Below are 17,545 nucleotides of genomic sequence, written 5' to 3'. Positions count from 1 at the left end.
GTGGACTTCCTTAATTGTACAAGAGAAAAGTAGTAGGTCACAAATGCAAAATACTTTGCATTAAAAGATTACAGAACAAACTCGAGAGTATGTTTTAGCTGTTTAGTTTAAACAGATTGAATGCCATTTAATGTATTGGTGATTCGTTTCTTTTGTTTTAGGACAGATGAGTTGCGTGTTAAATACATTTGACTTGGACGAAGGTAGGGCTGATAAATAACATTAAACGCTGTACTCATCAAGCAAGTGTTATATCTTAAAACATTAGGTAATAATTAAAAGTAGAAAAAAAAAGACAGCTTACAGATAGTTCATCAAGTCCATTAGGTATTTAAGTTTTATATACACAAATATGTTTATTGTCAAAGCATGATATGATAATATCTATTTTCATATATCAGTAAGAAATTTAAATTAACGAAACATGTTATTATATCAATGCTTAACTTACAGTCGTGAAATGGACAACGCCACATATGAAATAGATCGATACATCAAAATGATGTAGAATTGTAAATTGTTCATACTTTTGTTTTAGGTCGTGTCCTGTCTTAATTCAAATTTACCAATGCTAAATGAGTCATGCCTTATATTGCCTTGTAATTGATCCCAGTTCTTACATAAGATGATAAGTTGCTAATCCAACACACCGTTTTATATAAAACCAAAATTCTTCTTAGAAAATAAGATCCAAGTAGTGATGAAAGACAACACAGGCACAGTTTTGTTTATAATAGAAGTAGACAAGAGTAGTGAAAGCACGATACATAAGAAGTCGTTCTCGTTGGCAACATATTTATACAACATAACAGGTATTTAGTTGTAGCGTGTGTGCTGCAGTTAAACATTTCTGCTTCTTCAACTGAACATGGGAGGTTTAATTTGAAATACATGCAAGGAAACTTATTTTTACCCTAAACTAGTTAGAGGTTATTTTGTTTAATTTGTGTCCTTAACATACGTTATATGCATTATACAATAAGGAATTCAAAACATTTTTGTTTCAAAGTTGTCCTCAAGAAATGATCACAACAAGATTGAATTCTTATAAAAACACAATCAGTGTTAGAGACAATTATTATATCACAGGTACTTAAAACTAATATATATGTTAATCTATGCACATGTTTTCATGAAGTCATCTGTTTTTATTTTCCTTTCTATTATTATGAAATATATTAATCTGTTCATGCATTGTATATACGAAATACGGGATGCAAATGGAAACGTTAATTCAATTGTTCGAGGTTCCCGTCTACATGCTGACGAAGCAGGCATAAAAGGTTGTATAATTCGATTCCCCCATGAAATATTATCAAAATAAGTGAACTACTTCAGTATATAAATAGATAACATAAAACAAGTCCACATGATATAGATTAACGAGTACAATAAAAAAAAACACCTATATCTATAATGCATTTTGGTATACTGAACATGTGTTTAAAGAATAATCCCTCATCAGCAACCTTAGAACTGATCACGAAGGAAGCTTCAGATTAGAATGAATATACAAGAAAACAAAAAATAACCAACCAACCAAACAAACAGATAAAACAAAACACAATACAAAATAAAACAAAACAAAAAATATAAAATATAAAATAAGAACCCGCCAAATAGGAAGCAAATCTACGAGAAGGGTTTACGATAGCATATCAAAGAAGCTGCTTCTGCGTAGCCCTATGTTTAATACAAGGGATGGAGCCTCGACGTTAAAGAAGGTTTAAATTTTGTTTTCTGGTAAACGGTAATAATATATGAAACATAGTTCTAGTCAGACAAGTCTGACGACTGGGTAGGGGGATACTATTGGGGACCTATGGTGTAGGAGGACAGTGTAGATTACCTTGTTTACAAATTGTAATAGAATCGAATTGATGTGACTTTTGACCGAAAAATCGAAAATCCCATCCGCATATTTTGATAAATTCTGACTACGAAAATCGCCAAAATTCATGAAAAGAACCCCAGAAGTATAAATTGTGATAATACTAAATATAAAATACCGAAGCATTAATAATCTAGGGGTTTTGACATTGAAAAATGTGTCAATTTAGCGAATTTTCGGCGGGGTAGGGGTAAATGTTTTCCATTTTACCGGAAAACCCCATGTGTTACCGCAACATTCTTGGTACTATTGTAAAGCAGAGACATTGGGTTACATGATGATACACACATACGTCAGTTTGCTACGTTCTGTAGAAAAACGAAGTTCGTAGAATAAAAAAAAACTTAAAAATAGATTTTGGTCTCAACGAGGTATAAAAAGTAACCAAAAAGTACAAAAATGCAACATTTTATTTTTTGGTGACAAAAATATTCGTTGAGGAGGGAGGGGGTGCACGGGGGGTATCTCAGCCCACGTACTAATGGATTAGCAGTTAAATAGCACACAGGTGTTATTGATTTCTTGTTTTGTTCCTGATTTGCACCAACACTTAAAAAAAATATCTGGATCTCTTGTGTTTTCATTTTATAGTTTGTTAGTTTTATTCTTTAACTCAAACTTAAGGCAATTGATATGTTTGACAAAGTCTGGTACTTTAAAGAGTAATCAATGGAACCAAGGTTATAGCGGTAATGAAAAGAATGTAATCCAGGGACAAAGACCAGACATGGATAATAAACAAACACAACAAAATACATAAAGTAACTAAAATCATACATACAAAGTAGCAAAAGCAAATGAGCAACTCAGACTCCACTAAAAACTGGGAGTATGGTGCACCGGTATGGTAAGCGTCCTCTGCTTTTCTAGAAACACCCACCGAGTTGCTCATAAAAAGTCAAGTCCGGGTTAGACAAACGAGGAAAGGAGGACTATGACCCGTTGAATAAATCAGTTTTCATGGTGCAGATCGATACCATAACGATCCGCAAGTTCATGATGACGACCATGAACAATATCATCTCGGTAATATCTACTGTTTTCGCGGAAATACACTTAATTAATTACCTAAAGCAAAAAAAAAAAAAAAAAAAGAAAATAGGTTTTTTATTCTAAAACAGAATATGTTTACTTTTTGAATGGAATGTCGGAGAAGTTTACATTCGAAACATAAATTGGTTTCTCTATACACTTACATGTAGGTATGGTTTTGCCAAAAAGTGATCCATCATATCTTCAGATAATCTACGAAACTGTAATTTTTTTCTGCCAGTTTCTAAAACAGCAATTGCTATGTTTATTTCCTTGGATCTTCTTTATATCGTGAAATTTTTTTTGACTGGTTATAGTGTAAAAATGCTGGCTGCAATTTTCCCGTTAATTTCTCAGGTAGAATGTAATCAAATTTTAAGTGTTAATATCTCTAGTGGACAACTTTCATCTTCACTTTTAGAGGCCAATACAGTTTTTATGAAACCTACTGAAGGATTTCCAATAATAATATTTTGGATTAAAAACTGCAAAAGTCACTTATCAAAACCTTCTGTCTTTTTTTTTGGTTTTAAGGAAGAGTTGTTCTTAATACCAATAATTTCCCAGTCATCTGCAATATATTATCTATGGTTAACGAAATGTTCTAATAATGTTATAATTACTCCGTTTCAAAGTTACTATTGTAAATGAAGGGTAATAACATATTTACCAAACAGGAAAACTCTAGGCATTGACTAGAAAGTCTGTATAATAATATAATAAAAGGAAATATCAAGGTAAACAATTTAAAACAACCACAATAGGTCCGATTTGGTAAAAGCATTACCAATGAAAGCGTAATCAATGGAACCAAGGTTATAGCGGTAATCAAAAGAATGTAATCCATGGACAAAGACCAGACATGGAAAACAGACATACAACAAAGAACATAAAGTAACTAAAATCATACATACAAAGTAACAAAAGCAAATGAGCAACTCGGACTGCACTAAAAACTGGGAGCATGGACCAGGTGCACCCGTAGGGTAAGCGTCCTCTGCTTTTCTAGAAACACCCGCCGAGTTGCTCATAAAAAGTCAAGTCCGGGTTAGACAAACGAGGAAAGGAAAACTATGAACCGTTGAATAAATCAGTTTTCATGGTGCTGACGGATACACCATAACGATCCACGAGTTCATGATGACGACCATAAAACTTCTGTAGTGATGACTTCAATCTTGAAGCAACATAACCCTGTTCCAGAAGCCTATTTGTTAGAGTTCTAGCACGATACAAAAATTCTGCGTAGTTTCGGCAAGCTCTGACATAACGTATGAGTTGTGATATGAACACTCCATACGCAGGAGCCGAAGGGATGTTGCCACAGATGAAAGGAAAGTTGACAATTCTGAATGAAAAGTTATCATATTTGTCGTAAAGTTTGGTCAAAAGTTTTCCTTTACCATCGATTCTAAGTGTAGGTCAGGATATGAGGCTGACTTCACAGTGTCTGTAGTATCTTTTATCTCAAGTTCTTTTGGGTAGATGCTATGTATCAAATCCCGAAATTAGGATTGTTTAAAGATAATATGTCATCATATAGCGGAAACTGAGATTGAAGGATCTAGCCAAACGATATTCTTTCTTTCTGATCAGATCAGCTATATAGTCAGCCTCTAAAGAGTGAAGGAAAGGTCAGCAAGTAAAGGAGCAAAATTTGTTCCCATTGGAATGCCGACCGTTTGTTGAAAAATACGTCCAGCACACTGGACAAATATGTTGTCGGGATTTTAACTGAGTATGGGGAATAAAAGTATACATAGGTTTTAATGTTATTAAATTCAGATAATAGTCTTGAACTGATTGTCTCTAAAAGATCTTTTTTTTCAGGATCCACATTGAATTAATACCACTACGGGAGTAACACATGTTGTGGTAAGACTGCAGACTCTCTTTGACAGTTGTGAGTATAGATGTTAAAAGTTTTGAAAGAGGTTTGGTGGTACATTTTGCAGATCCAGCTATAAAAAGTTGTTTGTATGGATATTTGTGGAGTTTGTAGGTTGAGCCAAGGGATGTATACTATCATATGAGGTTGGAGATACCACTACAATCGAAATAATCTGTGTGTCCGAATATCAAGTGTGAATACATATAGATAATTCTTTATAATTCAATATCAAAAAGACAATTATGTTCGTCAATTGCATACCTAAAAAAGTACATATAAATATATGTTCTCTTTGGTGGAATGTGAATCTAAGGTGAGACTTTCAGAGTCACATCTTAGTTTTACTTTAAAGTGTAAATTTGTATTCTCACAATGTAACTGTTTACATGTATTGCTTGATTGCGATTGTTGGAGGGACGATTGATATTTCCAAACAGGCAATCTCAGAAAATGGCGACTTGAAAATCATAAACAAAGTGCTTTGAGGACCATGGGGTGGAGAGTGCACAAATACAAATTTCTTACAAGTCATTTCGAACATAGTAGGGCCAAAGAATCTTAGCAAGTATAAGAAATACCAAAGTCGAAATTTTTGCTTCGTAGTTTCGAGATGAAGAAAAAAAAGTTTAAAATTTGCCGAAAACAAGGATGTCCGTATAGTTTTACCTCTAACATTTCATGAATTTATTGTTGAATCATCAGGAATGACACTGCGAGAAATGCCTAGTTGTTCTGATTACAAGGACAAATTAGTTTTGAAAAGAGGCAAACTTATTATAAAATCAGAGCTATTTATTAGTCTTTTTACGGCTGCAGATTGGAAAAAAATTTCGGAAATAAGACAAATTTTGCCAAATGAGTGATGTCCAGATGTCTCCGCTATAATGCTGGTAGGTGGTCTCTCCGAGTCCGATTTTTTACAGAATGCTATCCAAACTGAGTTGAAACGAACTGGAGTCGATGTTTATATTCCAGCAGAAGGAGCACTTTCTGTTCTCAAGGGGGCAGTTGTGTATGGGCACCATCCGAAAATGGTCACCTCAAGAATTTGTCCATTTACATTTCATGTCAAAATAGCTAAATCGTTTGACACCTTGTGTCACAGTGAAGATAAAAAGGTGATAATTGATGGTAAGGTTTGCTGCAATGATACTTTCCAGATCTTATACGTGGACGAAGAAGTTAGAGTAGATGAGAAAAGATCAATAGTACTATGTGAAACCTACTTTGAGCCAGAATCACAAGGCAACAGAGTTGAACCAATCGAAATTGATTTCTACGTTAGCACTCATAAAGATCCATTTTACACAACGGACGACGGATGTCGTTAACATGCAACTATAATAGTTCCTGTCCCCAAATGTGTCCGTTTGCCGTAGAGGGTTGAAGGAAATGTTGAACTTGAAATCGCTAGGACTGAAATGATAAGATCATTCGTTAACGTTGAAACAGGAGAGTGTACATGTATACAATTTGAGTTCCTTCCATCAAAAGCAGGCCTTGGCCCGATGAATGAAAAAAGATACTTTGACCCCTACGAACCTTTTGATATCAAGGGTGATTAAAAAGTATTTGCAGGATATTGTCATAATCTGTAAATCAACGGTCACATCAGCACAAAGAACAATATACAAAAAAAAAAACAAAAAACAAAAACAAAAACAAAAACAAAAAACAAAACAAAAAACAAAAAAAAAACAAAACAAAAAACCCAAAAAACAAAGAAAAAAAAAAAACAAAACAAAACAAAACAGAATGAACAAAAGCAAGAAAAAAAACATCCCCTCCCCCAAAGAAAGAAAAACAGTTATTGCCCAGTGCTTTAGAAGAAACTGAGTATTTTCAACTAAGGACTGATATCTAAAAATAATTTGGTAAGAGACCTTTTTAGACGCATTTTCTCATATTCCTGATTCAGTAGTCTGTTACGAAAATATAAAAGGCGTTCAAGGAAACCGGAATAGTTAATACTTGCTCCAGCGTAACGAATCAATTGTGAAATATAAACACCGTGTGAAGGAGACGAAGGAATATTGCTGCAAAGGTAAAGAAAATTCATCATAGTAAAATAAATCGTTTCTTTTATCATAAATCTTAGAACTGAGATGACCACAAATTCGAGATGTATGTGCAAAAAGATGGGCTGTTTCTCTAGTATCCTTTATCTCGAGCTCTGGTAGAGATATTGACGGTAATCATTTATGAAAAGAAGGGTTGTTGATGGACAATTTATCAACAATGTATCTGTATATCAAGTTTTAACATCTTTTATTTGTTTATTCTTTACGAGGTTCTGAAGAAATTCAGCATCGCATGAATATAAAAAAATGGCTTGGAGAGGAGCACAGTTAGTGCCCATTGGAATGAAAATTTGTTCAGGAGGTAGTTTGTTACTGTGCATTACATGTTCATCTGTAATACATGTCAATGTATTTTCTATATTTTCAAAACTATGGTAGATATTCATAAACCCAAATGAAGAATTCCGAATGCAGTACAAAAGTTGATTGGCACAAATACACATAAATTCTTTTTTTTTCCAACTTATGACGGAAGTAACATTCAGTTGATTAACACAACGCAGAACATAAAGCAACAAAAATAATAAATCCAAAGTAATAAAGTAAAAGGGCAACTCCTACTCTATCAAAAACTGGGAGCACGGAACAGGTGCACCGGTAAGGTAAGCGTGCTCTGCTTTTTTAGAAACAACCGCCGTGTTGGTCATGAAAATTTCGGGGTAGACGAAAGAGGAAAGAAAAACTATGATACGTTGAGTAAATGAGTTTTAATGGTGCAGATAGTGTTTTTATTACATTCCTTTGAAACATGTTAAAACCTAAAATGTTCAATAAATATTTGTAGAAATCTAAGAAAAAAACATATTATTATATAATTTTTAAAAAAACGCTTTAAAACAAATTTAGAAAATGTTTCTAAACTATTTTAAATTACATATTTAAAAAACAAGTTTCGCATAAATATCAAGTATAGAATAAAACTAAATAAGCCATGAAATAAAAATTACGATAATCTAGCTTTATAAGACAATAAAGGCTATATATAGTTATATCATCTAAAAAAATAAAAACGACCGAACAAAGATACATGTATTATACACATTCATTATACATGTACATGTAATAATAGTCTTCTTAATTTGCCATGCATATTTGATTTACAATTAATTCATTCAAGTTTACTTTTTCTTGTCTTTAAATTTACCAACATCGATGATATATAGATGATGGCATCTCCATAGATTGATTGATTGATTGTTGGGGTTAAACGTCCGAGCAGCAATATTTCAGCTACATTCAGACGATGAACATGAAATGGATGATAAAATGAAAATGAAATGAAAAAAAGGATGGGACACAAGGATAATAGGGTCGGAAAACTTTGATTCCCACTAGGAAAAGGGAGGGATGGGTAAGGTAGGGCAATTTAGCCTCATGTGGCGGAGTGCAACGGTTCCTACTCCTATCGAATACCACAGCAGGGTTCTTTAACGTGCGAGGAACGTGACATATCTTTCCCAACACGGTACACCACTATGGTTTGGGGTCAGGTTTTCCATATTACAACCTGACAACCCCAGCATATCACACACCAGGGTACCTCATTCCACCACCTGGGGCACACATCCTAGTTGCTCTTTAGGCAGAGCGCCTAGCCCCAGCTAGGTTTTGAGCACTATTTAGTCGCCTTTTACGACAAACTTAGCGCTGCTGCAGGCCTATTCTTTTGACACCCGGACCTGCACGGGAGCATCTCCCTAGAAATAATAAGATAATAGTGTAAATGATGCGCCACATTCTGCTATTTAAATAGGTTAAAACAAATCTTTATCAGTGTGTGTATTATCCTACACACGTGTACAAGGAGCACATATCCACACTATTTTGAAGACGATTTAAAGAGCTGAATCTGTTCAACAAGTTGTTAGTACGATTTCTTGTAATTAGAGATTAAAAACGGTATTCCAAAGAAATTTGAATAAATACTAGTCTGTGTAACCTTGTTTTATGAACATATCTGGTCAATCAGTCATTTTACAATTTCCCAGTTACTAGATAACATCACGCAGTGAAGACAAACACTCAAATGATTTCTGATTTTGTTTTAATTTTGATTATGTAATACCCTACAAATTTGTACTGCTTCGGAAAATTTATGTGTTTCTCCGTTTCCGGTTTTATATAATATTGATTCAATTGCATGTCCGGAATGATAACGTCAACATGTCAAAATTTATATCAAACAATTAGGTGTTGATACTCACGGAGTGTTTTTAACATTTGATTATTTCCTTATGATAGATAAGTGTCTCAACCAATTAATTGATAAGTTTATATTGCCGAAATTTCTATAAATAGGTTTATTTTGATCGTCACTAAGAACGTCCTACACCCTTATGTCATCGGTTCTTGATAGCATATCAATGTTCTTTACATGTACCTGTTTGTTGAACAGCTCATTATTTAGCTACAATTTTAAAGTCATTATAAGAACTGATCGTTTTTATTTTCTCAGAAGATTGGCGAGATTGTATGTTTACATTGTGAGAAAAACACATACTGTTAGATGACCTATTATTGATGACTTTATGGGTACTACGTCATCAGTTCTCAATAGGGATAATATTTTCTGTACGGAGAGCATGAGAGACATAATTGGAAAGTGAAACAAAAGAAAAGAAATAATTCGATAAATTTATATCGATATTTTATATTTTCAGGGTCCATATATTACTTCCAGTCAATGTTATAATTGATTAACTTTGATATTACTAAAATCTTTTAATCACATCTTATATTTTTTTTAATTTGCAGTGATATAGTGTTCCAAGCATAGAAGCAAATATATACAAGGTTATTCGTATTATAGTTTGCCAGAATAAATAGGCTTTTCATATTATTGCTCTTCTATATCTCTTAAAACATTGATAACGTCGTGATGTTTTAACTTTTTCTTGTTAGAAATATTAAGATACGCACCATACATTTTTTTTACTTACATAGCCATGCCTATATCCTGACTGCGCAATGACCGCTTAATATTTGACCTCCCACTTTCAATAAAAAAAAATATTTACATTCAAAATGTGTGTTGGGAAGGATGAACGATATAGATAATAGGGTAAATGCTGCTATTGAAATACATCAGAGCAAATCTTTATCAGTATGCGTATTATCTTACAAAAGAACGTCATAGGTATTAACCCGGTCACTAGTTTTGACTATGTTGACATGTACATTCAAACTTTACGTTAATTCCTGACCAAACTTGGTACATTTAAGGCATGTGTCAAAGAGAACAACTATCTTGAATGAATATAAACGTGTGTTGTCAACAGTTTACAATCATTTTGAAGTGGGTATTTTCCAACAGTTTTGCATTATAGATGTATGTTTAAACTATGTTTCATCCTCATGTTAGTTGTATGTATATTGTGATCATGTTTATGAGTACTTAGGCTAATATTTTGCATTCAATCTGACCAGGACATTCATTTTGAAACTTTGCAATTTATTTTTAGAATTTATAACATAAATTCATGTCCTACATGTATCGAAAGCCAAATTGACAGAAACTTTGAAACATTTACACCACACATATTGTCAAAATTGGGTTCATAATATTGAATATGTTTTGTTAGTTTTGAATATTGTGATTTTTTTCGGCATATTTATGTGTTTAAATTGTTTATTGCAGACTTGTATCCTCTTCGGGGGTTTGGATCGACTTAATAAAGTTCACAGTTATGTCATATTCATTATTTTTAACTTATTTTCATAAGAAATACACATGATCTCTCTCTTTTGCAAGGAATAAGGATTACAAAAGAAGCTTATAACTAATGATTTAATGTTCCCAATAAACCAAGATGATTATATTTTTTCAATGTAGGCTTTATGTAGTGATGAGAATCTGATTGGACCATGACAAGTGATCATGGCATTTGTTAGTCTTTTAGTGTATCTGTTCATTCATTTGACCGGAAATATGCTATCACTGTTTTCCACAAATCAGTAGCAAATCCAAAACTCCGAAAAGGTGGGGAAATACGGCCATTTAGGGGCTCATTATTAGTTGTATCATTAATTTTCTATAAAAATAATTTTTTTTTTTCAATTATTAGGGGGACCCAGCTGGGCCCCTCTTTGATCCACCTCTGTTTTTGCTGAACTTCGATGAAGTTTTAATTACAATACATATGTATGAAGTTTGGTAACGTGGACATCCACTTCCTGTTTGAGGAGGACATACATTTTAAAGGTGTACATAGCTTTACTCGCCACAATTCCAGCTTAAAACCTCAATTCATGGTTTTACCAAGTCCAAATAAAATCTTGATACAAAACAGCATGTTTTAATCTAGCAGACAATGGTATTTCCATGATTGACACATACACCTGTTGCAAAAGGAATCAAGTAATATGTAATTAATAGTATGTATACTTTTTTCCTTTAGCTTTAATTATAACCTATAACTTCTGTAGGTATATATATATCGTGACTATACCATTAATCATGTACATATTGGTTTCAGGAAACCAAAAAACGGAAATGGACACTGCTTGAGAAGCCTGAAGATGAATAACTGAACTGACAAAACCTATATTTGAAATGACGTTTCGTTTGTTGCTACATCTACAAAATGTAGAGAACTCTACACATGTTTTATCTCATGTTAAACCCGTTGTACGTGTATGCAATTTTTGCATTAAAATATTCATAATTAAGATTGTTTTGACACAAATGTTATTGAAACAAACATTATAATAACATTATTGTGAATAGGTGTTTAAAACGATTTTAGAACATTTCTGCAACCATACATTTCTACGCTCTAAAAACATTTCTGAACAAATGTGGGCAGTCTTTTTAAGGAATCGTTTTAATAACATTATAGTGAATGGTTATTGAACAAGTTATTATAAAATTTCTGCAACCATACATTTTTACGTTTTAAAAACATTTCTTAAAAATGTTTTCAGTCTTTTTTAGGAAACGTTTCTAAAACATTTTAGCATGTGTTTGTGCTGGCTGGGTTTTTGTTTGAGCATAAATATACAACATCAATGAGAATGTTAGAATTTCATTATATATGCTTTTTACGACCGATTCGAAATACTTACTTCTATTTTCTTCATACATATATTTGTGATATTGCTCATTTTGCCCGCGTGGATAATTTTACTTATAGAATATTACGCGGCATTACTCATATCGGCCAGGTATCATCCCGAGACCCCAATGTTAGACCGAGGACGTTTAGTCCGAGGTCCAATACGGATATGCTATGTAATGATCTATTTATCACATTACAGAAAAAAAGCATAATAATTTTAGTTTTTGTTCCATTGACAATGCTGAACTTCTTCTAATTCTAGTAGATAGTTTATATATAAGCCATGAATGATTTTGCTGTCAATTGGTCTATCTTTCTTGCGCTTGGGATTTGTCATGTCATCGACGAATGTGTAATTGTCATCTTCATTGACTAACCCTAAACAGCAAACGGCACTTACCCGGTGTTCCCGGTCCATGCTTTCAGTTTTTTTATTCGTATCAGAATTACTCATGTTCTCTTGTACCTTTGTACACTCTTTTTTTTAATTATTTTATGTTCTTTGTTGTGTTTATCAGTTCTCCCTGGCCTTTTTTTAAGGCTATTCTATTGACTACTGTTAAGATTTTATCAATTTGGTATTTTTGTTATTACCCTTCATTAACATATTTTTCTCACCAAGATAAGCAAAACAATCAACTGGTCACTTTCAGTTAAATGTTTGCTGTCAGACGATGAAAGTTAAACATGCAATTATTTCTACCGCAGATAAAGATAAAATCATTTTTTTTATTGAGATGTTGTCGCCTCTTTCATTTTCCATGTTTTACTTTTGAATACACACGACACAAACCTACATTGGAACTCTTATTACCACCATTGAAGCGGACGGTTTGCCTGTGAAATGCCTGTAACATGTCCGGAACATGCTGGCTCTTTTAATTTTTTTTTTCAATTAACCCTTGACTTTGCAAATCCGTGTATTATCTAATACATTATTTGTTTTCGACGCAGACCGTATAATTTCACTTTTTACCCTTTGACCTTAAAGACGCTCTTTCATGGAACCCAGTTCACCTGATCGAAATTATGTTTCCCCAATTGGCCAAATATTGATATCTTTGTGGTGTTCGAAAACAATGTATCGGATATTCAAATTCCGTGCCACGTTTTTTTTTCTGGATGAAATGTAAAAGTCAAAAAGAACAAATTTTACTGCGTAGGCTATATTTTGTAAAGATAGTGCTTGTTTAAATTTGTTATTTTTTGTTATGTTGGAATTTAAACTGTATCTACTTGAACAAACACTTTTTTTCACCAACAATATAAGATATAATGAAAAAAGGTTAATAATGTACTATTTCACAACTGTGTATTGTATTTCCTTAATTTTTAAATTAATTTACATCTTGTTTTAGTTTCAAGGGATTCGAGTTTTAAAAAAAAAGTTTGATGTTTGATGATTGCTGAATTACACCGTGAAATGATTTCTAGTATTGCGAAAAGAACAATGCATAATTTATATGAGAAAGTAACCGACCAGTTTCCAATTCAATACACCCTTCACAAATATCATACTCATTACAAGAACCAAGTAAGGATCCAGGACGAGACAGAGAAAGTACTTCTTAGAGTAAAAGTAAACAAAAGTCAATTCAGCAAAGATGCTGGGCAGATAAACGTCTTTAATGTGTACAACATTATGCTTGGCTACATACCTGTACACCATAGCAGTGAACTGATGATATCTAGTTCTACCGATGAATGTTCACTAATAGATAGTCCCCCTTGGTTACGGCTTTAATTTGAGTTAGTTGTATTGCATAAAAAATTTTCGCATATTTTGCAATTAGGCGAGCTTGTGCAATTTCTATTTTAGAAAAAAAAATGATGAAGCCTTTGTTGCTTCATTGGGCGATTTTTTTTTTACTGATGACAGGTGTAGCAGTAAGATATTTCTGTTTTTATACATAAAATGTCTTTCATTGGTTTTGAAATTGCAGATAAGAAATACTAGATGTTAATGGTAACATCAAATTATTTTTTAAGGCACATGCTTTCCTTCTGACGAAGCAGGCATACTGGTTAGTGGTTAGTATCATTGGCGAAAATGAACATGGATATGTATACAAGTCAACAAAAGAAAAAAATAATAAAAATAAATAAAAAATAATAATAATGTACAATAATTCTAATCATGAGATCATTCATGCTTATATCCGCTTTTGTTTGGTTGAGAACGACGTTGCCAGAAAGTTCATACATGCATGAACTTCGCCAGACCTTTCATACTTGCATGTACGCCAGTCAACTTGAAACCAATATTGCGGCCTTGTAGTTTGAAAGAGTGTGGCAACGAACTGAACAGCATAATATAGCACATTGATTTTACCGGTCAATTTTGTTCACAGAGGGTAATTTGCAGCTCGGGAAAAGAAACATATAACTGAGTCTGACTGAACCCTTGAAAACACCTTGTTGTAATTTTCTTTCTTCCTTAATAATTACATTCCTGTTGAATTGTTTACATCTCGTATTTTTCAATGCCAACTATCACTTTGTCCATGCCGCCTTCACTGTCGTTGTGCAGCCGATTATGTTTAAATATTCGTCCGCGCTCCAGTATGTGTGCAAATGAATGTGTGTTTAGTGAAGGGTAAACATAAATACAGTGTAACTTTGAGTGTCAGGTAGAATTATAAGTATTCAACAGCTATTTTCAGTCGTTCATACATATATGAACGACCGACAATAGCCGCTCAATCCTATAATGAACATGATGGTCGTGATTTCTACAAGAGAGTATGTGTTGAAGCTAAAACTCCATATGTTGTGACCATTGGAATGCTACGCAAAGAACAAAAATAGTCATGGGAAATCACGGTTATCCGTTTGTCTATGAGTTCCATGCACTAAAATGCAAACTACAAAATGTATGCTTAGCTTTTTCTACCCATTTTAAGATATAGTGTTGACTACGATTATTATTGTTATAATTTTAAAATACCAGCAAATATTGTGATTTTTTTGCGAAATAAAAATAATTATCATCTTTCATATTCCACATGCTAGGAGGCCTTCTTTTCACTAATAATGACTATGATTTGATGTACGTGAAAGAGTTTAATAAAGAGATGAATGAGTTGAATATATATATAGGGTTTTCGTACGGACGATTTGTCTATAAAAGCAGTGGTGCTTAAAGGGCACAGTCCAAGGTACAAGTAAATTTTGTTGTTCAACTTACATTTTTTTGCCGAAAACAAATAACTTCTCGTCTTCACTTTTCGCTTTAAACCAGGTTACTATGTCAAATCGGTATATACAAGACCTACTAAAGGTTCGGATGTAATAGAAAGGTATTAATATAGTAGAAGAAAGGTTATTTGTCAAAGGAAATAATGTTTTTTTATATCTTGTATCACAATGGGCATTAAACTGGATTTGTTCCGAGTAAAATTTTGAAATTTATATGAACCGATAATCCGTTATTTTAACATTTTCTGTAAAACTTTTTTCTGTTTATAAACTTGATTAGAGGACATTGATTTCTCAATATGGAACATTACAATATCCACTGTTTTCTGTTTCGCCACTCGCTAGCTTTGGAGCTCTTGTGTGTAATGTGATTCTTTATAATTTGAGTATTTGTATGAAAAAGGTACATGAACTTCATTGTAAAATAGATATTTTCAATTTTGAAAATGAGGTTTAAAATTAAAAGAACGACAAAAACAAACGATAAATGAAAAACAATTTAAAGTAAATACATAAAGAGAAATGCACCAACAAATATTTATATGGGACAAGGTTCTCCTACATGTAATCCATAGAAACTAAACATATGATTCCAATCTGACAGGAAGTGATATATATATCCTCGGCAAATATAAATCGAAATTACTCAATACACAAAACAATAGGGAGAATGGCTGAGCAGTTCCGATGTTCCAATTGTGCAATTATGGACAACTTGGCCCACATACATGTCTTCCATAGCCTACTAAGGGCGGGATTCATATAAGATATTTATATTATCTACCTATAAGGCATCTACGCCATCCAAATTTGGACTAGTGGTCTATCAAGCGATTATACCCAAATTACGGGTTGCAAGTGCCTGATACTATATCTAAACACGATTTACTCTAAGTATGTCAATGTACAATTTTGTTTTCTTTTAGACTACAACGTGAGTGTCACATAACAGATGTTAATATTTGCTTTATGCTCCATGGTCGCAATAACGGAACGGAATGCTGATCAAGATAATTGATATAAATATAGCTCTTGGAATGGTTAAAGAAAATAAATAAAACAAAACAAAACAATCTAAAAAGAAAAGAAAAAAAAAACATAAAAAAACCCAATCAAATAACCATATAATCATATAAATAGTCATTGCTATACAAATATGCATTTACGTTTTGAGTACTAACGATATTAACATAACACAACTATGCAGTTTTTAACTATTTAATCTGCAATTATAATTCCCTTATACTTCTAAAGAGTAACCAAGGGAACTAAGATTCTAGCAGTTATCAAAAATAACGCAATTCAGGGAAAAAAGGCCAGACAGTAAAAATAGCACACACAACAAAAAACATAAAATCACAAAAATAATACAAAGAAAAAATGTTATGTGTGTATAGAGGAACAATACCATTTACCTTGTTTACTCCTTTAGGCAGCATCTAAAGAAGTAAACATACAAACAAATACTACCATCAATACATGGAGCGGTTAATGGCCATAATAAAATTAAATAGATGGCACAAAGTCATATGCATTTATTTGTTAAAAGGAGTCATCTATTATGTAACCTTTTGTTAGTAATGTGAATGAAAAAGTATGACTTCCATTTATTCTTATTTTTTGATATAAAGTTCATTAATTTCAATTGTGGCATTACTATAAAAAAAAAACCGTGAATGCACACTTAGCAAATAAGTCTGTATACGATGTCCAATACCACATTTCTGTTCATGCGATGGGTTGTTATTTTTGGTGGACATATCAGTTTAAAAAAAAATCATTTTATTCAATGCTATACGAATCATCATGTCATCCACATCTTCCCCAGTGTCATGAAAAACATCGATAAGAATGACATAATCCGTACTAAATACAATTTTATTTAGTTTCAAGGATGCCGAGGCTCACTCATTCAAACTCGCATGACGATATAAGATACTTATCCAATTGACATTATGAACAGCATCGAATCTTGATTAATTTTGTTTTTAAACATAATTTGTATGATATTACAATGTTTGGCATAATCAGGTGGGACTGATACATGGTTTTGTATGATTCATCATGACGTTTATCTTTACAGTTTGGGGCTATAAATTATTTGTTTTGTATCATGAAAAAAAAAATTGTTGAGCTAAAGTATTTTTTTCGTCGTTGCGACGGATCTTCTTTTTTAAACTGTTACGTTCAATGTCATCCTAACTGAGATCACAGACAGTATATATCACTTATTTCATTCCTACATAAATCCGTTTTCTGTTTATCGAAGCGTCACTATCGGTTCTACTCATTGGTAGAAAATGAAAAAAAAAGAAAAGAATATTGTATATTGACTACCAAATTCACACGATATACGAATTCGCAAAGAAAAAAAAACACAAACACAAACAAACAA

At 32.8% G+C, this 17,545-nt stretch overlaps 1 protein-coding gene and 1 long non-coding RNA gene across 2 annotated transcripts; both read left to right on the top strand.

Moving 5' to 3' along the window:
* Positions 1–5,698: 5,698 nt before the first annotated feature.
* LOC148606060 (heat shock 70 kDa protein 12B-like) lies at positions 5,699–6,145 on the top strand. Its single transcript, XM_088546063.1, has one exon. It carries the CDS (start codon positions 5,699–5,701, stop codon positions 6,143–6,145), a length of 447 nt encoding a protein of 148 aa, XP_088402189.1.
* Positions 6,146–9,049: 2,904 nt separating this feature from the next.
* On the top strand, positions 9,050–11,563 carry LOC148606059 (uncharacterized). Its single transcript, XR_015915197.1, has 2 exons — positions 9,050–10,723; positions 11,371–11,563. It is a non-coding gene; the product is annotated as an uncharacterized LOC148606059 (long non-coding RNA).
* The last annotated feature ends 5,982 nt before the right edge of the window (positions 11,564–17,545 follow it).

The sequence above is a fragment of the Perna viridis genome, chromosome 9 (genome assembly GCF_037379345.1).
Source record: "Perna viridis isolate PV_CMFRI_1.1 ecotype Kerala chromosome 9, ASM3737934v1, whole genome shotgun sequence".
In the NCBI taxonomy this organism is placed as follows: domain Eukaryota; kingdom Metazoa; phylum Mollusca; class Bivalvia; order Mytilida; family Mytilidae; genus Perna; species Perna viridis.
The sequence above is the reverse complement of the archived record's forward strand: the minus strand, read 5'-3'. Positions and strand labels throughout refer to the sequence as shown.

Coding starts and splice junctions, on each gene's coding strand:
- LOC148606060 (XM_088546063.1), top strand. CDS start 5,699: ATGCTGGTAGGTGGTCTCTCCGAGTCCGATTTTTTACAGAATGCTATC.